This window comes from Delphinapterus leucas, chromosome 9 (assembly GCF_059928025.1).
Source record: "Delphinapterus leucas isolate spDelLeu-1000000601 "Yukka" chromosome 9, BTC_Dleu_Yukka2, whole genome shotgun sequence".
NCBI classification, from domain to species: domain Eukaryota; kingdom Metazoa; phylum Chordata; class Mammalia; order Artiodactyla; family Monodontidae; genus Delphinapterus; species Delphinapterus leucas.
In genome coordinates, this window is record NC_143137.1 from 44,141,467 (window position 1) to 44,164,632 (window position 23,166).

General features: G+C 40.1%; 1 protein-coding gene across 3 annotated transcripts in view; it reads right to left on the reverse strand.

Moving 5' to 3' along the window:
* Window positions 1-5,983: 5,983 nt before the first annotated feature.
* The window catches only part of AVL9 (AVL9 cell migration associated), a 63,903-nt gene continuing 46,720 nt past the window's right edge, over window positions 5,984-23,166 (reverse strand). For 2 of the 3 annotated variants that reach the window (XM_089917025.1, XM_089917024.1), the window contains 6 exons: window positions 20,655-20,793; window positions 18,815-19,030; window positions 16,440-16,557; window positions 14,024-14,077; window positions 13,437-13,525; window positions 5,984-11,130 (listed from right to left, as the gene is read on the reverse strand). In XM_089917025.1, coding sequence (XP_089773151.1) covers window positions 11,015-11,130; window positions 13,437-13,525; window positions 14,024-14,077; window positions 16,440-16,557; window positions 18,815-19,030; window positions 20,655-20,793 — 732 coding nt within the window. In that variant the 3' untranslated portion in view covers window positions 5,984-11,014. The remainder of the gene's footprint in view (window positions 11,131-13,436; window positions 13,526-14,023; window positions 14,078-16,439; window positions 16,558-18,814; window positions 19,031-20,654; window positions 20,794-23,166) is intronic. The other variant, XR_016394210.1, reaches the window with a different exon arrangement.

Consider the following 23,166-nt stretch of genomic DNA (forward strand, 5'->3'; position numbering starts at 1 on the left):
CCTTACCTGGAATTTCCATTTCTAAGGCATTTAGTGGGAGTGAATGATCTATCGAGGGCACTGAGGCTTTGGCGTTTAATGGATGATCTTGTACAAAGAACCAATTCAGGATTCCTGCAGCTGAAGACGGTGCAGCGTAACTTCTGTCTCCGTGGTTTCTAGGAAGTGCTGCTGACTGTTTTCTAGGGCAGAGCCAGGGGGCAGGTGGAAAGGCTACTTTTCAGATTCTCTTCTGTCCTACTTTGGGCTAATCATTCCTCAGTGCACATGGCTCATCTGGTAACGCTGATCAGAATAAAAATTCCATGGATTAGATCGAATATAAATGAAAGTCCGGATGTTAACTGCAGATGGACTTTTAGAACATACGAAGTATTCCCTTCCTGCTTGTAAACTTTAGGAAGAAAAAGTGAGTTTCACCCAGGTTTATCAACATGGTGGTGGCGGCACGGGTCTCTTGGGTCTCCCCTTTGCCAAAAAGAGTAACCTCAGCAGATGCTGAAGTGTCCTCCGGGCTCTCCCGGCACCGCCCACAATCACTTTAGAGCCGCTCCTCGTTCACAAGCCCCCCGCTAGTCTAACAGCTGGAGAAATCAAAGGAAAACAGTTCTCAGGGTGACATCAGGGTGACTGGTTTTTGACTGAGGGCTGGGTCCATAGGAGTTTTGTTCTGGGGCCCATTGTTTGGGGCAAATGGGATTTAAAGTTGGTACAAAGCTAAGAGATTGGGCCCTTGAGGAAGAGGAAGGTGGTAATGGCTGAGTTCAGAGAGACATCACTAGAGCTAATGGCTATGCAAACGCAGTGGTGCCCAACCCAGAATGAGCTTTCTCAAATGCAGCACCCAACCTGCCACTTGCCCTTGGAGAGCCCTTTAAGGTTTTCCCCTGCCCTTTTAGATCAAGTCCACCCCCCCTCTGCCAGGCTGACAGGTATCTTTTTCCAAACCTGGCCTTATCTTACAGCCTCATCTCTTGCCCATCCCCCCTTGCCATTTAGGTTCCAGCCACACCAAAGAACATTCACTGCTTCCCAGTCTTTGCCTATGTTGTTCTCCTAGGCCCTGGAGCCCTTTGTATCTAAACCCACCTCACTCCTAAAACTATCACTTAGCCTTCAGGGGAAGAAACATCTACTCACCGCTGCCAAAAAGGAGCTGGCCACCTGCTCAAACACACTGGGCTGACCTTTGACCCAGCCTCTTTACCCACCATGGTAACCATCCATTCTCCCCCTGCTATGTGGGTGGCATGTACTGTGTGTGTACACAGTAGGCACTCAAATACTTGATGGGAAGAAGGTAGGGTTTAAAATGCAGTGTGAGGGACATGGGTTAGTTCTGAAAGTGACTTCCCAGGGCAAGTAGCCAAAGATGTGCACATCTTGGATCTCCGGAGGCCAGTGTGAGTCTCTGCTTCGGTGCTAAAAGTACTTAGGGCTTGTGGCTGCCCAGGACAGTTCCGGACACACCGGACATTTATGTGATTGCTAGACTTGGAGAACATCAGCCCTTCAAAGTAAAAAAAAATTGGGTTCCCTCCTCTGTCTTCAAAAACTCATGCTGAGGCAAAGTTTTGCACAGGACCTGTAACAAAATGAGAAAAATAGGGACAAATTAAACTCATACGACACAAAGAGTTACTAATTTGATTTAAAGGATTCTCCTTTACTCTGACCCTATGCTCTTCCCATGTTTTGGTATTAAAACGTCTTTGTAAAAAGTGACAGTGATAAGAGAAAGACAAATATCATATGATGTGGTTTATATATGGAATCTAAAAAACTGATACAAATGAACTTATTTACAAAACGGAAATAGACTCACAGACATAGAAAACAAACTTAGGTTACCGAAGGGGAAAGGGGAAAGGGGACAGGGGTGGGATAAATTAGGAGTTTGGGATTAAAATATACACACTATATATAAAATAGATAACCAACAAGAACCTATTGTATAGCACAGGGAACTCTACTCAGTATCTTGTAATAACCTATAATGGAAAATAATCTAAAAAGCAGTGCGTGTATATATATATATATTATATATATATAATATACATATATAAAACTGAATCACTTTGCTGTACACCTAAAACTAACACAACATTGTAAATCAACTATATTTCAATAAAAGGTTTTTAAAAACCAATAAATAAATAATAAATAAATAGAGTCCTTACTTGGCCAAATAAGAAGTGCCAAAACTTTCTAGCCATATTGGGTAGGGGAAGGGGGGAATGGGGACTGGGAAAGAAATTTCAGGTGAAGAAAGCCCTAAATGTGAAAGGCAAAACTGAAAAACTCTTAGAAGATTATAGAGAATATCCTTATGACCTTGAGGTAGAGAAAAGTTTCTTAAATAAAACACAAAAAGATATGATTTCCTCTAATCATAAGAGGAAAGATAAATTTGACTACATTAAGAACTCTTTGCATCAAAAGAGACCATAAAGAATGAAGGTAAAGTCACAGAATGAGTATTTGCAACACACGTAATTGACAAAGAAATAGTATCCAGAAATCCATCTATCTATCGTCTATCTATCTATATAGACTGAGGTATACACACATACATACACACTCGTAAAATTAAAACTCAAGCAAATAAGAAACAGATAACCTAACAGAAAAATGGGTAAAAGACAAATAGGCATTTCACAAAAGTGGAAATCTAAATAGTCAATAAGTAAATTAAAAAGTACTCAATTTTATTTGTACACAGGGAAATGCAAATTAAAACCCACAAGGAGATACCATCTTACACCCATCAAATCAGCAGAAATTTAAATTCCTGGTGATACCAAAGCATGGGAGACAATGTGGAACAATGTTGTTCTCATTCCCTGCTGGTGGGAGGATAAAATGGTATCATCCCTTTGAAAAACAGGTTGGCATTAACTAAAAAGTTTGAAGAGATACATATTCCCATGACCCTGCAGTTTCATTCCCACATTTATACCCTAGAGAAAACATGCACAGGTGCACTGGGAGATGCATACTAGAAGGGTCAGAGCAGCACTGCTCTTCACATTAGCTTCAAACCAGAAACAGCCACCGCCAACCCATAGCAGACTGGATAAACTGTGGTGCAGTCGTACAGTGGAACAGCTTATAAAGCAGTGAAAGAGAATGATCTCCTAAAACCAAAATTAAGCGGAAAAAGACAATACGAATGGTGTGATACCGTTTATACAAGTTCAAAAACAGACAAAAAATAACAATGCTGTTTGGGAAACATACACAGGAAGGAGGAGGTCGAATTATAAGAAAACGATTATCTCAAAAATCAGAAAACCAAACACATCTGGAGAAGGAAGAATTATGATCTGGGAGAGACACAAGGGGCAGCGCATTTTAGGCGTGGGCAATATGCTATTTCTTGCCTGGGTACTTGTTGTGTGATTGGTTAAGCTTAATGTATATGTTTCTTTTCTGTATGTGTATTTCGCACTTAAGTTGCCCGTCCCTTTCTTAAAGTTTTACTGGTTGAAAATCTCCAAGACAGAAGCACCTATTTGCGTGGTGCTCAATCAAAGCTGAGTCCAAGTATTTTAGAAAGAAATCCGAGTAGCCCCAGGGGAGACTTTGAATAGCAAGAGAGGCTGGAGCTGACCTTCAGTTAAGTGTCTATCAGGGGTTCTCTCAATAATGCTTCTCCAACAACTAGAGGGGTGGGAAAGCGTGACCACAGCAAAGGTGTCACTTAGCCAGGGGGCTTGTGGAGGCCAGAGTGTCAGGAGAGAAGTTTGGGATGTTACTGTGTGGTGGACCCTGAGTGCCTGATTCAGGAATCTGGATTTAATTCTGTAGACAGTAAGTAGACTTGGAGGATTACCATGCAGCAAAGGGACAATTAAAAATACCCTAATGGGGCTTCCCTGGTGGCACAGTGGTTGAGAATCTGCCTGCCAATGCAGGGGACACAGGTTCGAGACCTGGTCTGGGAAGATCCCACATGCCGCGGAGCAACTAAGCCCGTGAGCCACAACTACTGCGCCTGCGCGTCTGGAGCTTGTGCTCCACAAGAAGAGAGGCCGCGATAGTGAGAGGCCCGCGCACCGCGATGAAGAGTGGCCCCCGCTCACCGCAGCTAGAGAAAGCTCTCGCACAGAAACAAAGACCCAACACAGCCAAAAATAAATAAATTAATTAATTATTTTTTAAAAAGTAACAAATGTTCAAGTACAATTGGTGTCTTAAAAAAAAAACACAAACCTAATGTCTTAGGGAGATGATTCTGGGTGTGAGGGGTAGGGTGGACTGAAAGTAGAGAAACTGATAAAGGCTCAGGCATAACAGACCAGGAATGACGGAAGTGAAGTTAGAAAGAGATGGAACGAAGACGAGTTACTGAGGAAGAACAGTAGGAACTTAGTGATGGAACAAATTTTTCCAAAAACTTTATTTTCTGTTCTTTCCCAGTCCTTCCATTCTAAAGCTAACTCAAGAGAGATTCTGCTTTACAAGGACAAGTGACTGGAACCATGTAAGGTCAGAAGAGGACTAGCAGACACTGATTTGATGCCGAGAGCCCGACTGAAGGCTTCAAAATTCCCTGCAACTACTTGAGAGCATTGCCAGGGTCGGGGGCTGGGGGGTGGGCAGGGAGGACACAGAGGGTGGAGCCTTTCCAGCAGCAGCAGAGTTGTTTCATGGCGAGCAAGGAGTTTTTAACTTTTCATTATGGAAATTCTCAAACATACATTGACACCAGAATAGTCTAGCGAACCCCTGTGTACTCATCTCCTGGCTTCAACAATGATCAATATGTTATCAAGTGGCCTTCGCCATTTTCCCACCCTCCACATCAATGTGCCCCAGGAGGGAAGCCAGGTCTGGTGAAGGATAAAACATACACATTTAGAAACATTTGAATCTTAGTTTTTGTGTTATGCTGGGATGTCAGTGGTTCCAAAACAGGTATACGTGGGATCAAGAGCAAAGAGCACAACCATCTGGCTTTCCTGCCCCAGACACTCCCTGGCCTCTGAATCCATAGCCATACAAAGTGTGTTACCTGTGCTGGATGACTAGACCTTAGCCGCCTCGACTGGAGTTGGCTGTCGGTCACGCGACTGGAAGGTCCACTGGGGATTTGTCGATTGTGAACTTGGACAGATCAGTCCTGCTGCAGAGCGGTTCCCTAAGCCTGTGATTACCACAGGAGGAGATGAACCCTTCACAAAGTGTGGTTCCTTGGAAGAAACTGGCTCTATAATCATGCTCTTTCCAGATGTTGCCAGGTTTGATCATTGCAACTCCCATCCTATCAGAATGAAGAGAAGGCAGCTCTGACCTGGGAGACGATGGGGGACCATCCCCTCACCACGGCAGAGCCTGAAGCGCAGCTGGAACAGGTCCTCGGAAAAGGGAGATGTTGGCGGTGTCGAGCTCTACTGCCCGAGTCACCTTGTCAGCTCCAGGCAGCAACAGTCCACGTTGTAAGAACACTGGTACCTTAAATTTAACCCTGTACTCAAGGCAGCGCACATTCCTGGGAGCAAAGAAATTTGTCTCCTTCTTCTGTGAAGCTGTTTTGCAAAACAGCTGTAAGGAAACCATGGTACATGCAAATACATATGTGAAAATGTGCTAGGAGTCCTCAGTGGAAATGTCAAGGTTATTCTGAAGCTCACCAGTACGGATGGAAAAATGGGTTGCTTGGGGCAATATCCTAGTCCCCTGGGGATTTCTGTCCGTGAGCATGTGACAAGACGTTACTGCACGACCAAACTCCGTTTGGTTGTACTTTGTGCAGCCCCAGGCACTAAACATTCTTGCTGCGAGGGTCACCACCTCACAAACTGAAGCACAAGTATTTTCAAAATGAGAGAGTAAAAAAAAAAAAACGAGCAATGAGTCCTTTAGTTCCGCTGGTTTCCTAGTAAACGAAGCTGGCCCTTCTCTCCAACTGTGAAGCAGGCCAGAAACCACACTGACAACATGAAGGGTACTTCTAGAAAAACAGGCCAACTCCACTGTATGCAGGAGAAACAGGATAATTTTATTCTCATTTTTCCTTAAAATAAAGATACAGTAGAAGTTTTACAATTCAGTATGATTGGACGTGATTTATAATTTTAACATTTTTTAAAAAACAAATGACAACAGAAACAAAAGACTACTACAAATTATAAAACTACTAGAGCAAGGAGAAACTATCTTTCTAATCAAAACATGTACCACAGCTCTAAACTTCCCAAGAAAGCTTTCTAAGATTTCTAAGCTAAACTTTCTTAGAACGGGGTTTGTGAAAAACCTTTAATCTCAAGTATTTAAACTATTCCTGTACCCACTAAATGCTTTCACCAACTTGTCAATTATATGCTTCCTAAATTTAGGAACCAGTGATCAAGTGGCCTGAAGCAAGTCTTGATCCTATATTTCCAGCTATAAATTACTAATATTTAAAGAAAACAATATATTTTCTAAGCACATAAATTTTCTAAAAACTTCAATTACCTTTTCTGGCTCAGTACCTCACTGAAATGTTCAAATATTCATATTGCACACAAAAAAATTTGAGCAGCATACTATATGAGTGTGAGAAGCCGATGAAAAATAAGATTGAGGAAAATCCCTAAGTTATGTCCCATTTAACATGATTTAAATATATAGTTTCTATATCTTTAATTAATATAAGTAAAAAGGTAATCTTTAGAACAGCACAGAGATACAAATGCATTAGCGTTTTACAAAATATATTCAACCCCTTATACGTCCAACAATCTTTTAGTTTTGGAGCTGCCATACAAGGGAGCTAGTTTCTTCTCCTTCATATGAAAGCAGGAAGTCATGTGTACAAAGTTATTTATATGAGAAGAATAAAGATCCACATTCCTTTTCTTTGTCCTTGACAAATATTTATGGAATGTTAGAAATGATGAAAAAACAATTCCAATGTTATGAAGTCCAAAGACTTGGAATGAAAAAACTCGTAGTGGCACGCTGAGCTACACAGAATGACAATCATCTTCTAGAAACTACGGTTGCGTTCTCTATCGTGTTTAGAGGCTACCACAGAACTGGGTGGAAAGGCCATGAATGACGTGCCACCTCTGGTCAAACAATCAGAGCATGCAAATGTCAATGCCATCTCAAGAGTCCCAACCAACTCCCTGATAAAATAACAGGCAACACTTACCGGCTACCAGCCTAACAGGCTACTTTCCCAAACTGCTGAAGCAGATAAAAAGTTCAAGGGGATCAGGATAAGTCCACTGGCCCCTCACAGGGCTGGGTGCTCCTAAACTCATCACCAGGCCTCAGGGAAAAGGACCACTGACTCTAACTTCCACAAAACAAATTAAAAACAAAAACTGCCTGCCAGGGAGATAAAGTTAAAGCCTCATTTTAAAACTCGTGGGCTTCCCTGGTGGCGCAGTTGTTGACAGTCCGCCTGCCGATGCAGGAGACGCGGGTTCATGCCCCGGTCCGGGAAGATCCCACATGCCGCGGAGTGGCTGGGCCCGTGAGCCATGGCCGCTGAGCCTGCGCGTCCGGAGCCTGTGCTCCGCAACGGGAGAGGCCACAACAGGGAGAGGCCTGCGTACAGCAACAACAACAACAAAAACTCGTAACTAGCAGATGAATAATTTAAGTTCTTCATAAAAGAATTATTATAACCTTTAGCATATTATATAGTGCTCTCGGGCTTCCTTGGTGGCACAATGGTTAAGAATCAGCCTGCCAATGCAGGGGACATGGGCTTGAGCCCACATGCCGCAGAGCAACTAAGCCCGTGCACCACAACTACTGAGCCTGCGCTCTAGAGCCTGCGAGCCGCAACTACTGAGCCCACATGCCACAACTACTGAAGCCTGTGCTCCTAGAGCCCATGCTCTGCAACAAGAGAAGCCACCACAATGAGAAGCCCGTGCACCGCAATGAAGAGTAGCCCCCGCTCGCCTCAACTAGAGAAAGTCTGCGCGCAGCTACAAAGACCCAACACAGCCAAAAATAAATAAATTTATACCAAAAGAAAAAAAAATACTGCTCTCAAAGTACTTTCATTCAGATTTTAAAGGACCTTGTCTCTTGGCTTTGCAACTTCTCACCTCTCCCTTCCTAATTTGTTTTCTCCTTGCCTTTCTAAGTAAATTATTCTAAAAACAACAACAACAAAAAAACCAATGCTTAATATAGGACTTGGAAAGCAAGATAAGGCTGAGGAAATCACGCCATATGCTCTGGTTTGCTGCCCAAAGATACAGCTGCTGTGTTTCTTAAAGCAAAAAGTAGAAGAAAATTGTATTTTAGGGCCTGGGGGCTAGTAAATCACTAACAGATTTGGGGATAGACTATTCATACTGGTTATATGAGCCAAATGCAGATGTAAAATAACCCTAAGCCATACTGTGACAGGCAATTTTTCCTATTCACTTAACTCAGGACACTTGGGTCAGCTTTAACCCTCTTTCCCTTACCTATGTCATCGTCATTACAGTGCCTAGTAGGAATTAAAGCACACCAGGGACATTTTCCAAACACTCTTTTTAAGTCACCTGGACAGGAGCGAGGTCTCCACCAAGCTATGGATGCAGTCTGTGTTGCCTGGCTGACCCTAGCTCCCTCGGGCCTACATAAACGCACTCAGTTCTCAGACAAAAACACTGTGGCCAAGCAAAGCACACACCTTTTCCAGTGATTTGTCCGAAGACAGCCACACCAGTGTTGGCTCCACTCACAGAGCCAGTGGCTAGAGGAGGCTACTGCTTCCAGGCTGGACGCTGGGCTGCAGCCAGGAACCCAAACTTGAAGCACGTAGGCTCCCGGGACCAGGGGCCAGACTTCCTGCCTGCAACTGTGCTGGCTGCCCCAGGGCCCCCCAGCAGCAACATAATAGCCTGCACTCCCTGAAGGTGCCCATACCTTCTAGAACCTGAAGGAAATAGAGTTAGGGTCTTTTGACCATTTCTATGACAAAAGTTCTATCTTCTGAAATACTCACTTTATGCTGAAAGCCAGTTAAATGACCACAGTAAATAAGAGTTGAACTCTTAACCAGAAACATGAATAGAAAGTTCCATTAGGTGTATATAAAATAGGGAGTGATACTAAAGCAAAGTTAAATTTTATGTAACTTGTTTTATTTCAGTGGGATTCCAAAGTGGATTGGACTTCTTGGAATAGTGAGAGATGAGAATTCACCCCAATCATACAAGCCATACAAACGAAAGGAGGAACCAGCAGTGTGCTGGCTGACCCCTCACAGCACTCTTAGCGCCGTGAACAGCCGGGTAGTCGAGAGTAGCAACTGCGTACCGACACACTATCACACTCTACTCAACAATGCGGCCTCACGATAATATAAGATGTTAGTCTCAGTGCAACTTTAAAGTACCTTTTAAAGTTTTGTTTGGTACTACTTTCTTCTCTTCAAATAGTATTTCCTGAGAAAGCAAACTTTCCTAGCAGAAGTGGAATTAATACAGTTCTCACAATAAGCCCTTTACCTTGAGTTATTATACTCAAAGGGAAGTACGCTTTTAGGTGTGCAGGACTTGTGTTAAAACACAAATTGGAAATTTTAGGGATATTTAGATTATGTCCCTATGTTTCGTTTCACATGCCCTAGTAGTGCTTTTTATACAAACATTTCTTAAAGGGTAAATCAAATATAATCAAGCGTCCTCCCTAATTAGGTCCCCGATTTTCTCAATACTCTTTATATCAAATGTAGATTATACTCATGATGTATTTTCCAAGTATCCTTTGTTACTGAAAAAGCAGCCTGTCGCCTGTAAGTACTCCCTGAGAACACCCAGCCAAAGTCCCCCTGAAAAGCAAATGAGAGCTGAGCCTGGCAGCCACATGAGGTCTAGTTGTGTAAAAATCTTCAGTACTGAGCACACCTGTGTCTAAAATGAACCCAGGTGTCCTTCATGAAACATGACTGATGTCATGGCTGTAGTTTTCTTCTCTTGCTTTTCTAAATGTGAGCCAAGATGAGATTTCTGTTTAATATTTACAGATCATCTTGCTTTTGGAAGGGGGTAGAGATTGATTACATGAGGATTTTCTATCAGGGAAGTAGGAAGGCCAAGCGCCCTGAAAAGCTTTATGAAGATTAAGACAAAGAAAAAACCTGTAAGTCTGTAAACACCCAATGGAAAACTGTTCAAAAGAAGAAATAGAAGGCACAAACTCTGGGTTAAAAAATGCATGTAAAGACTGCAACATTACTACAGTCAATAGAACTAACACCTAGATCTTTAAAAGTCTTGCCCTAAATACACACTCAGTTAAACTGCTTGAACACCGCTATAACCGTCACCACGCTGTTTCTTTGCACATCTACTTGAACAATTAGGAAAAGGAAGAAAGCACAGTGACCCTCCTTGACACCTCAAAGCAAGTGCTTAGGATTGGGAAAGAATAAATTAAAAGCACAAAACAAAACACTCCATCCTCAGAACTACCACCTCTGACTTCCACGGTTTCTAGGAGGAAGTGAAGTGATAAATGTGTTTTGTGGGTAGAAAACCAACAAACAAAAAATCCTCATATAACTCAGCAAGATAATAATGAAGGGCTGGATTATATGCCCCCTTACTGTTAAATGTAAGCACATTTTAGGGCCCACTTTAGAGAAATTAAAATAGTAATATAACTTAATCTTAGCACAGATAAATATCCATCTGGATATTCAAACAGCAACAACAGAACAAAATTTACACCAAGTAAAAACTTTTCTAAAGTAAACAAATGTATAATATCAGAACTCAGAATTCATTAGAACGTTCACTGTGTTTCAATCAGGCTCAGACTGAAATAAAGTAGTCAATTTAAACCCCAACCTGGGAAGCCGTCCCTGCTACGCTTGTGGTTTCGTCTTTTCAGCATCCCGTGACATTCATTTACACAGAGGGCAACCGTCCCTGTAAACAGTTCGACCTATTGGTCCCTGCTGTGGACCTGTGGTCAATGAAGAGGAACAGTCTGGGAGCAGCAGACAGACAGGGGACGCTTAAACCTAAGAAAGCGACAGCAGCTTCTGGGTGGCTTGCTCCGCTCAGGGTTTCCCGTCAGGCAGCTCAGTGAGACTCTGTGGAGTGGAACTGGTGAAAGTAGAAAGCCATGAAGACATGGCTGTCTTTGCACTGGAAAAAGCTCCTCCAACTGACTGGCCTGAATGGAAAGAAGGGGAAAAACAAAAGGAAAAATGTCTTCACTTTTGTTAAGAGACACTGAAAAACCAATGTTAATTAATAAATGTTAATTAACTGCAACCGATATGTTAATAGTTACTAAAATACCATTTACACTTCTAGTTTCAAAATAATCCGTTACCATGGGAATGTCTAAGAGGAACCTGGATAATGCCAGGGTGTAAGACCCTGCTCTCCTAAGCATTTTGAAAATCTTGAGCAAACTCTTTCCTTAATGCCCACTGTGCCAGGCCAGTGGTTCTCAGCACTGGCTGTGCAGCAGAATGACTTGGAGAGCTGAAAAAGTCCTATGAGCTCTCTGTACCCTAAATCCAAGTTGATAACTAAAAACCACCTGCAGGGAAGAGCTGTTAGGCTGCTTAGGGAAATTTGTTTTTGTCATCTAAAATGATGTTGCATCAAATGAAGACACACAGAGCTCTATCTGCCTGAGGTCTGTTTTGTTTTTAAGAGCGTTATCTCGTGTTAAAGTGAAATTATTTAAGCTGAATCATCCATACTCACTATTCTTGAAGAAGGGAGTGTGGAAGAAGAGAATAGGCCTTAGAATTTAAATATCAGCAGCATCACTAAAAATTAACTAACAACTGACATCATACAACTATGATGAAGTAGAATTTTCCTACTTTTCCACAGTGATGGGGCTATGTGCCTTGTGTTTCTCTTCTAAGACAAGTGTGTGGAGTAGTTCTCTCACCCTGTCTATCTCTGGATATACAGGACGTTAGAGCTACGAGGACCCCTGCACAGAGATCACTTAGTTCTGGGGCTTTTGAGTTGTGTTCAGTAACGGTTAGCCAAGCTCTCTCAGGAGGTAAGAAAGGAGATGGGTCCTATTTTCAATACTGATACGACAAAGCAAACATAGCCAAATGTAAATAATCAGTGAATCTGAGATAACTGGGAGTTCCTTGTACACTGTTGCACAATTTAAGTTTGAAATAATATAAAAATAAAAAGTTAAAAATATAGAAAAGAGGGAACAAGAAGTTTCTTTAGAAAGGGTATGGAATAATCTTCAAAATATTTTAAGTGAAAAAAGGTACAGAAGGGTGTATACAACAGCATGCTACCATTTGTCTGGCTTTGGTATCAGGGTAATACTGGGCTAAGTAAATGAGTTGGGGAGTATTACCTCAACCACTACTTTCTGAAAGAGTTTGTATAACAGTAGCATTATTCCTTAAATGTTTGATAAAATTCGTAAGTGAAGCCATCTGTGTTTACATTATATTTAAAACCTTGTGGCAAACTTTTAAATTTTAATTCAACTTATTTAATAGATATAGGGCTATTCAGATTTTCTATTTCTTTACTGCATTGGTTTTGGCGATTTGAGTCTTTCAAGGAAATTGTAGATTTTACCTAAGTTGTTGAAAAATTGGCATAAAATTATTCACAATATTATTATCCTTTTACTTTCTGTAAGATCTACAGTGGTGTCCCCTCTTTCATGCCCAATACTGGTAATTTGTATCTTCTTTTTCTCTTTATTAGTCTAAAACGTTTCACTAATGTTGATTTTTTCATAAAAACAACTGTTGGTTTCACTGATCTTCTTTATTGTGTGATACTACCTTAATAGATGGCAGTTCCTAATGCCTACTTTATTATTATGGCTCTCTACTATTTATAAAGAACTGTGGGCTGGGACTTCCCTGGTGGCACAGTGGTTGGGAAACTGCCTGCCAATGCAGGGAACATGGGTTCGAGCCCTGGTCTGGGGAAGATCCCACATGCCGCGGAGCAACTAAGCCCGTGAGCCAGAACTACTGAGCCTGCGCTCTAGAGCCCATGAGCCACAACTACTGAAGCCCGAGCACCTAGAACCCGTGCTCCGCAACAAGAAGCCACCGCAATGAGAAGACCGTGCACTGCAACGAAGAGTAGCCCCTGCTGGCCGCAACTAGAGAAAGCCCGTGTGCAGCCAAAAATAAATAAATAAATAGATAGATAAATGAATGAATGAATGAACGAACTGTGGGCAGCTCAGGGAATGGAGGAAAAACTCCAGAGAAGCTTGAATCCTGGTAACAGAACAGACAGGACAAAATTTGCTAAACTTGGTTTGACATCATCTAGTGCCACAAGAATGGTTTTAATGAATAAGCCCAAAATTTAAAACAAAAATCTCTGTATTCGACCATCTTGCATTATTATGTGATACACAGATCTCTACAACTTTATGTTTTTATCAGTGATATATTGAGGATAGAGAAGAGATGTGTTACGATTCCAATCTGTTCCTGCCCAAGACATCCTTACCAACAGCTTTTCCTGTTTGCACAACATTCCGACTCGTTGTGACCATGACGTTTCCAAGTTTTTTGCCACGTTCACTGTTTTGAACAGAACTGAGTAAAGGAGAGGAACGTTAAGTACAATTTCAAAAAATCTCTCAGGTATACATTCACCACTCCATAACCATCCCTCAAATCAGTACTGAGAAAAGAAGCTAAATAATGCATTATTTGTTATGCATCAATTAATTAACTAACATTTTAAGCATGTGAATCTTCAGAAAACACTACAAGATACGCAGATGAGCCAAAAAGTGGTAAGGGCATAAGGATGCATGCTTAACTCTTCCTACAGTCACAATATGCTAAAGTAACTTCACCAGAACAAAAATGGCAAATCTGGCTATTAGTTCACACCACTCTCCATGAAACAGCAGTGTTTTCACTTTGAAACATACACACTGCTGAGCTAGAGAATGTTAACGCACATATTTGGTTACTACTTGAAGCACAAGTCTGTGAAGTGGAGAAAAACAATTCCCAATTAGCAATGAAACACATGGCATACATTCAGACGTAAGACTGTTCCTAGTATTTTCCCTAAATACTCACTGTGAGAATCTTAACTTCATGTCTGACACTGAATACTGGCCTTGGAAAGGATGGCTGTAAAACAAAGTTTGAGTTTAGACTATGAGTATTTCGCCAATAAAGCTGCAACACAGTTATCACATGGAAGAATCAGGAAACCTCCCTCGCAGGGGTGACTCAGCCGGGTGGCAGTGCTCCAAATGAGATATAGGAAACAGGGCTTTGATCACAGCTCTCCACTTAACAGTTATGTAAGTCCCTCTGAGCTTATGTCCTTGCTTGTAAAATAGGTGTGCTTTTTTCCTTGGGTGGGGATGGTTTGTGTTAGTGCCGCCCTAATGTTCTGAGTTACCTGGTCTGGGGTGGGGCCCAAGCACCGACATTTTAAAATCAGGCAACCTGATCAACTTTACACTATACAAGAAGGCATCAATAAATATTCAAATTCTTATCTCATACGCAGGGGTCTCTCTGTCAATGTCTAACAAAGAAAGTGACCTAGAGAAATTTGTAGCCACTTATTGAAATATCAAAATGCTATTTATGGCTTTTCAAATGAAAACAAATTGATATATTGGCCATGTTAAGCATACGTTAACAACCCCTCTTTTTCTGGATTTCTGAATCTCCGGTTGGAAAGAATTGAGAGATTAGTTCATCATTCTCTATTCCTGCAAACGCTATGCTTAAAAGATGAAACATGCCTGCTGCTTTTAAGGGAAGTCAGAGGACTACCTTCTCCGATCTTTAGGAGTTGAAGAAAGGGTTTCATAAATCTCAAACCTTACATTTAGTTTTGAATATTTCCAAATTATACCCCCTGGTGACAGTTGAAGACTATCATTTCTTGTTTTGAATTTGGTGAAAATATTGAAAATCTGCTGATGGTCATATCTGCATAATTTCCCTACCTTTTTTTTTCTGGTCCTTTTCTTCAGCTTTCTCCTCAATCTAAGTAACAGCAATTTATTTACATATTTTTAAAAGTATTGTTTTTACATTCCTTTAAAACACATTCCAGCTAATCCTCATATGGACCTGCAACACAATCTGTCGAGCTGCTTCAAGTTAAAGGCACTACAGCAGACGCAGGGGCTGCGTAACGATCTGACCAGGCTAAGGGTCAGAGTACCGGAGAGGAGACCAAACTACGAGCGGTCACTCCCCCAGCACTACCACAAGGAGTACCGCCAGGCAAACAAACTCACATCTGTTTCTCCTTATTACTCTTTAGAACACAGACCTTGTGGTTAGTGAGGGAGAAAACTCTGAACTCTTAGTCCTTTCATTTAATACCATTAAAACGCTTGTGCCTTTTAATTCCCTTTGTTTTTACCACACCCAAATGGCAACATAGGTTTCTGCTACAGCCCAGTATGAGGATTAAATTCCCCCAAATCGGTCCTGAACCTAGGCATTGTTCTTGATAGGTACAAAATATTGGCAGACATGTTCTCCCAAATCCTGCTTCCTTACAGATGCTTTTGTAAGTTACTATGACATAATTCCTGGGTTTTGTATTTGTAGCACCACTTAAATCACATCCCCAGTTGAGCTAAGTTTACCATAGTTCCCAAATAATATGGTAATCAGCACTAAGTTGATTTTTGTCAGATTCTCACCGAGAAGTAAAGTTTAAAACACAAATGAAAACAAACGTTCAGCGTATACTTGTATTGTAAATAAAAAATTATATATTTTAATTTAGAAAAGAAGTTCCCAAGATGTACGCATTATATTAATTGATCTCCTTAGACGCTACCCTGCCATTCACATAGTATTATTTCTTAATGGCCCCACTCCCCAGCATGTTTAAATGTCTTTTACATGGGATAAAGTCTTTGCCCAGCAGTCGACACTGTGACATGTATTAAATTTTGTTGGATCTAGAATCTGATGTGGAAACTGCATCAGATTTGACTGCAAATCTAGGAGTTCAAATATTAACTTTAGTTGTTCACACTTCATATATTAAAATAACCTCTCAGTTTAAAAAAATAAAAATAAATAAAATAAAATAAAATAACCTCTCAGTTTTAACCAGTGCTATTTCCCTCAAGGGTTCTGTCTTGTTTGACCATTCTGCTGAGGCAGAGATCCAGCGAAAGGGAGGGAAGAACCATGAGGTAGGAGGATCCTCACAGGCCAGGACTTTGTCTCCAAATCACGCTGGAAGCTGGGAGAAATGTTAGTGCTTCCAAAATGCCTTGTGCTTTGTGGGTAAGAAGTGTGAATAGGGAAGCAGTTTTCAGCTGCTTCTCTGTACTTGGGAGCCTTTTTATAAAAATCTACTCAGGGAGATGCTTGAAGATATTCACAATATCATCAGAGTTAAGATATGATTTTCTTCTCTTTTTTTTTAAGATATGATTTTCTTTATGCTGGGGCACACTTAGTAAGTGAACCACCTCTATCAACCTTCAGAGGATGTGCTTACTTCGGATTTATTTCTGCAAGTGCTGGATGCTTGTTGCTGTTCCAGACCCTGTAGTTGTGAGTGTTCTTCCATGCTGTAACAAAGGTCGTCCCATAGTCTGATAAGATCTTTTCATTATCTGTCAAGTAAATATTTGAAAGTTGAGCTGGACTGTAGCCAGTCAGGGATGTAAAGATTAATAACCTAAACCAGTAAAGAAAAGGCTTTAGCCTCCGTGTCCCCCTGCTTTCTTGGGGAGACAGCCTACCAGATGTCAGGAATCTTGGGTCTAATTCCAGAAATCCTGTTAAGAAGCGATGTGGCCTTTGGTAAGTCACTTACTCACTCAGAATTTCATTTTTCTTACTAGAAAATAAGGGGGTTGAGCCAAATATTTTCTAAGGTTCCTTAAAACTCCAACATATTTCCAAGTTCTCCTTACCAAGGTAAGGAGGCATAGTATTATTTATTAAAATCTATAGGCTGGACAGTGGGTTAAACATACTGATGTATACACATGGAGCAGGCAATTAGGGTATCTTTTCACAAATGCCATTTTTCTAAGAAAGGCAATTAGAAAGAATACATTAATTGGTTCTTTTTAGACACTATTTACTCTTCTTTGCCTCACTATTCACTGAAACTTACTCTTGAGTTTCCATGCATTTCAAAGTCAAAATACTTAAAATAACAAGGAGATTTTCATATATTTAATGCTTAAAACTTTATGGCTTTATCACTATCGAGGCGAAGCTTCAATGCGGAGCATTTTTTCTACTTGGAAGAATAGAAAAGGTTTCGAGGACTGATTCAAATGGCTATTGCTTCATATGTTAACTTCAAGTTGCTTGCTTTGAGGGTGAAACATGTGACTTTTTTTGCTGGGAGAGGAAGAGAAGGACATAACACGGTTCTGTATGCAGCATAAGGAAGCTCTTTTAAGAACATACTCCTCAGACAGCTCATTGGACTGAATTTCCTTTAAGAGCTTGGGCCTGAGCCAGACTTCTTGGGCTGAAGTCCCAGCTCAGCCTCTTACCAGGTGGAAGAGCAAACTATTTAACCTATCTCTCACTTTCTCTTCTGTAAAATGAGGATGACACAGTATCTACCTCTAGGATTGCTGGGAGGATGAAATGAGTTAGCAGATGTTAAGTGCTCAAAAAAGGGGGTGCTGCACATGTTAAACGTTCCCCCCAAAAGTTAGCTTCTATGTATTACTCAGCGCTCACAGCTACCCGGGCAAATATTTTTAAGAAGTAAATTAATTACTCAGGAAGCTACATGGCTGGTGGAGACTTGCGTTTTCTTACTAGATAAACTGAATGATTCTGGGTTAGAGGATTTAATTTTGGGGTCTCAGCTGCTACAGCTATAGGAGAGGCAGACATTCAAAAAAAAAAATCCCATTAGCAAATAAGGAGTCGCTCCGTTAGCTTTCCTAACGAATGAAGAACATGCCCGAAGCCTGGGTTTAAAACTATATATATATTATGTGAAGAACTAACCTGGGAGGTGGCAGTAGTGAGGTTGATTTAAAAATCTACTAACACAACAATGTGAAGGTACTTAATGTCACTGTGGAACAATACACTAGTAAATGGTTACGATGGTAAATTTTAGGTTATGTGGATTCCACTACATTTTTTTAAAAAGCAACTGTGAAATAGTTGGATAATTGAAAAGAAGGAAAAACAAAACCTCTATACTCTTTCAACACCACCACCACCAAAGCTACTGAATATATGCTAAGTGTCCAGGGTGGTAGGTGTCCATGGTGTGAGAGCTCATTGCAGAGCTTCATTTTCTCCTTGTATATATTCTTTTCCATGGGGAATGAGATAATTTTAACTCAGCAGTGATTCTATGTTTGCCTGTTCCATTTTAACCACTTAATAGGGATAAAATTTCTCAGAATGGGGGATAAATTTGAAGGTCTAATCACTCAGAATGTGATTTTCAATGATTTCTATTTTTTATATTTCTCTTTTCACCCATTATATATCTTAACATGTAAGCAGTGTTTATAAATAGCACTCAAATACTGATATACCCTTCCATATGGTGGAATACTAAGGGGCCATGTAAAAAGTGACGAAAATCTGCATTTACTCTCTTGATAATATGTTTATGTTTCTATTATAAAGAAAAACTAAGTTATAAAAAACATGAAAAACGGGATCCATGTTTGTAAAAGGACTACCACAAATACCACAAAACTAAAATCCAAAACACAGGCTTAGAAAAAGGTCTAGAAGGATATCAAGTACTCAAAATGCAAAGAGTAGTTAAGTCTGTATAAGGGAGTGACAGGTAATTTTTCATAAACTTGTTTCTTATGCAATTCAAAACATCGTAAGAGTTACAAAATGAGAAAGAGGCTGTGAGCTCCTTACCTAACTGCAGCGTGGCGGCCAGCAGTGCATGGATGTAGACTGCAAACTGGGCTCGAATCCATTCGTCACCTCCCTCCCAGCCCGTGCCATCCAGGAAGACATCATCTCGGTTCTCGGTCACATGCCTCACTAGGTAATCTGCAAACCTTAGGTCTGCAGTGGTTGGGTTAAGCAGCTTCCTGAGTTCTGGATCATGGATCTGGATCAGAGCTTCTTCTACCTAGAGGGTACCCGGGTATAAGTCAGAGTCTGGGCATTCACGCAGATATCCATGCCACACTTTAAAGAGTAACTACTGGGAAGTTGGAGCTGGAAATAAAAAATATGAATAACAGCGTTCTCAAAAGGTGAGCCTAAGAAAGAGACAGGTTTTTTACACTGAAGTTTTTTTTTCTTTCACTATTTTAAAAATGCTCCTTTTCTGTTCTTAGAAAATATATGCATAAATATTTAATCTTGAATTATAGAAGTAATTCACGTTGACTAAATATTTTGGAAAATATAGAAATGTATAGTTAAAATCACCTTTTTCATACAAATAGAAATGCATACAATTAAATATAATTCCTAAAAATTTTTCCTTTGATTGCACAGACACTTTGGAATATTTTTATTATGTAATACTTGATACAGAAAGAAATATATGTAACTTACAGGTCAGTTTTAAAGTATAATAACAAAACAAATACCCATGAACTTGCCAACCAACTTCAGAGCTAGAATGTAACCAATAATGTTGAGAAAACTCTGTGGTCCTCCCATCTGTATCCTCCTGCCTTGGAAAGTATATGTATTTTTCTCCCTCAAAATTGGGATACAGATAGCTTTGAATCCCAGATTTTTCATTTATTGTATTATAAACTTTTTCCCAGGAAGCACATTCTGGTACTTTCTGTTAGAAACTACAAAAACCTTAGGGTGGCCGAAATCACCCTCACGCATTTGTAAAAATTACTTTAATTGTAAAATTGAACAACTTACTTAAATTTCTTATATATTAATAAGATGTCAAATATTTATCTCTAGTTCCTTCCTCTTGATATTGGGGCATATTAAACAAGCTAGAAGTATTTAAAATATTTATACGATAAACACATTTTAATTGTGAGACTGTAGTAGGACCAGATTGCCTAGGTAGGAATCCTGGCTCATCCAGTTAGTGGCTGTCTGATCTCTCTGTTCCTTAGCTTCTGCAGGTGTAATACAGACAGTAACAATGCCTATTTCAAAGGTTGTTATGAAAACCAGACCAGTTCATATACCTAAGGCGCTTAGGATGCCTGGCAAAGGAAGCAATTATTACCACGATTAGTATTATTACTACGCCCCAAATTCCAATTAAGAAAGAAGGAATCAGAAAGAGAAAAACAAATACCGTATGCTAACACATATATATGGAATCTAAAGAAAAAAAAAAGATTCTGAAGAACCTAGGGGCACGACCGGAATAAAGACACAGACGTAGAGAACGGACTTGAGGACACGGGGAGGGGGAAGGGTAAGCTGGGATGGATTGAGAGAGTGGCATGGACATATATACACTACCAAATGTAAAATAGATATCTAGTGGGAAGCAGCCGCATGGCACAGGGAGATCAGCTCGGTGCTTTGTGACCACCTAGAGGGGTGGGATAGGGAGGGTGGGAGGGAGGGAGATGCAAGAGGGAGGAGAAATGGGGATATATGTATATATATAGCTGATTCACTTTGTTGTACAGCAGAAACTAACACACCATTGTAAAGCAACTATACTCCAATAAAGACATTAAAAAAAAAAGAAAAACAAAAAGAAAGAAGGAAAACAGACCAGCGGTGTCAAGGACCCACACTCATATGTAACCTACTTCCACAATGGCATCACTGAGGTGTTTCTGTTGTCGAAAAAGGATGTTAGTAGCTCCAGCAACAAATCCTCGAATGGTGACATCAGAGAGAAGATGATGCTGCTGCAATGCCATATAAGGCAAACACAGATATCCCTGAATTACAAGAGTAATAGAAAATATTAGAAAAGTAATGGAACAGCCCGTCTCTCCTCAAGCCTAGAGAGCTAATAGCAGGAAAAAAAACTCCCCATCTTTCCCCAACCCCACACCATTCCTAACACAGCTGATCTTTGACTCAATACAATAATATTCCAATAATAACAACCATAGGTCCGCATGAATGGTCAATCTTGGCAAAATGGTCTACCATGAAGGTTGTCTTACTTGACCACTTTGTTCCTCGGTTCAACTTAAAAGCCTCCACTGTAACTAACAAACTGAATTTTTTTCATTTCGGAAATGAAGTATTAAGCCCATTAAAAAGTATGTTGTTTAGTCGAAAGCTGTTTGTTCTTCCAGTAAAATTTTAAAACACGTGCATTTGCACATAACCAGCAAAGTACTATTATAAGAAGAGAAAACACTGCATAGCAATTATTTTACTGTCCTATTGTTTAAAATTATGCAGCAGTATTTCAAGGCACTTGCTACTAAATGTTTAAAGCACAAATGACAGTGGTAGTAGTGTATTTAATTACTTTCCATTTGAATTGCATTTGAAAATACCATTGCCCTGAAAATTATACTTTAACCACCAAGCCACAGCAGGGAGTTAAGTGTACAGAAAGCAGCCTATATCCTGAAAATAAAGGTGTTAGCACTGGAGTGATGCACTGAAGGAGGAAATGGAATTTCTGCTGAAAGATTCTATATCAAGATAGATTTCCAACTAGTGCACAATCTGCACGTGAAGGCAGGAGGGAGGACTTGCTGAAACCCTGAATTTGTTTCAATCAAGTTTGATGACAGTTTCATTCATTTATTTTTTATTCTCACCTTCTTTTTTTAAGAAACACTGACTACAGTTATCTGGATAGTGTCTTGTTTCCCTCATGAGACGAATTTCTCGGAGGGCAGGAGACACCCCTTCTGCTACTGCAGGTCCTTCCGTGCATCTACCATCTGCCTTGTACCTCACAGCTGGTTGTTATATACTTAACATGAAAGAAGACTTCCAAAAGTTGGAATATATGTCTAGAAACCTGGTTTTATTCTTCTTGACAGTGTCTTCCTCTGCTCTATAAAACGCCAACTAACAGAAGCAGCAAAAATAAATCTATGTCTATGCATTAGACATACTGAGTAAACAGTGCTTCTCAACCCACACCCTCTTGTGACTAAAGGTGGAAAGGACCCCTGGTCCTTAGGCCAAATCACTCAAACAGCTGGTGCAAGGCTCACAGGTCACACTTTACTTTGTGTGCTATGTATTAAAAACAACAGGCTCCCCGCTCCCCAACTACCTGTTTCTAAACATAAATACTACAATATTGAATGCTCTTTCAAACTTGATATGGGCCCCAGAATACCCTACTCCCCCAACTAGGCCTGAGAATCCTTCTTGATAAAGGCACCCTCAGAACTGCCAATTTTTACAAAGATTGATTTAATTGCTCATAGTATTGCATTTCATAATTGATTCTGTTAGAGAAGAAAAGTCTACCGTCAACAGTGGAATTCTTGGCTAAGTCTATAACAGCATGAAAACTAAGAATGTGTTTTTTTAAAAAAAACAACAGTTCAAAGCTTTTTAAAAATATGAAAAAAAATTTCCCTAAAATATTATACATACATATATTCTTTGACCCGACATTTTACTTCTTGTAATGTACCCTACAGATACACCTGTTCATGTGTGAGATTTGTAAAAAGTTATTTATTGCAGCATTGTTTATCATTGCAAAAGACAGGAACCCTAACTATTCATGAACAGGGCAATGAATAAATGTTCTTCTGTATGATGGAACAACTGCAGCAAGTGATGAAGTTCATCTCCAAGGAATATTTTGCTTAAAAAAAAAAAAAAGATATAGATAAGGTTGGTTGCCCCTGGAGAGAGCAACTGAATAGCAGGGTATGGAATGAGAGAGACTTTTTATTATAGATGCTTTGGAACCTTTTGAATATTGAACCATGTGAAAGTATTACATATTTATAAAGTTATTTTAAATAGTAGATCAAAATGGCCTTAAAATTTTGCCATCATTACTTTTAACGATGGTCAATTTAGCCTAAATCTTTTAAAGGTCTTCAGTGTCTGGTGGCAGCAAGAACCTGGGTACTTTCACATAGAGCAGCCTCTACAGCCAAACTCACCATGGCTTTCCACTTTTCTAGGATGCTTTAACTTCCACATTTGGAGCTGCAGTATATAATGGTTAAAAAAAAAAAGAAAATCGAAGAGATATTTGCACACCTATGCTCACAGCCACACTACTCAAAATAGGCAAAAGGTAGAAGCAACCCATATGTCCATCGATGGATAAATGGATAAAGAAAATGTGGTATATACGTACAATGGAATAT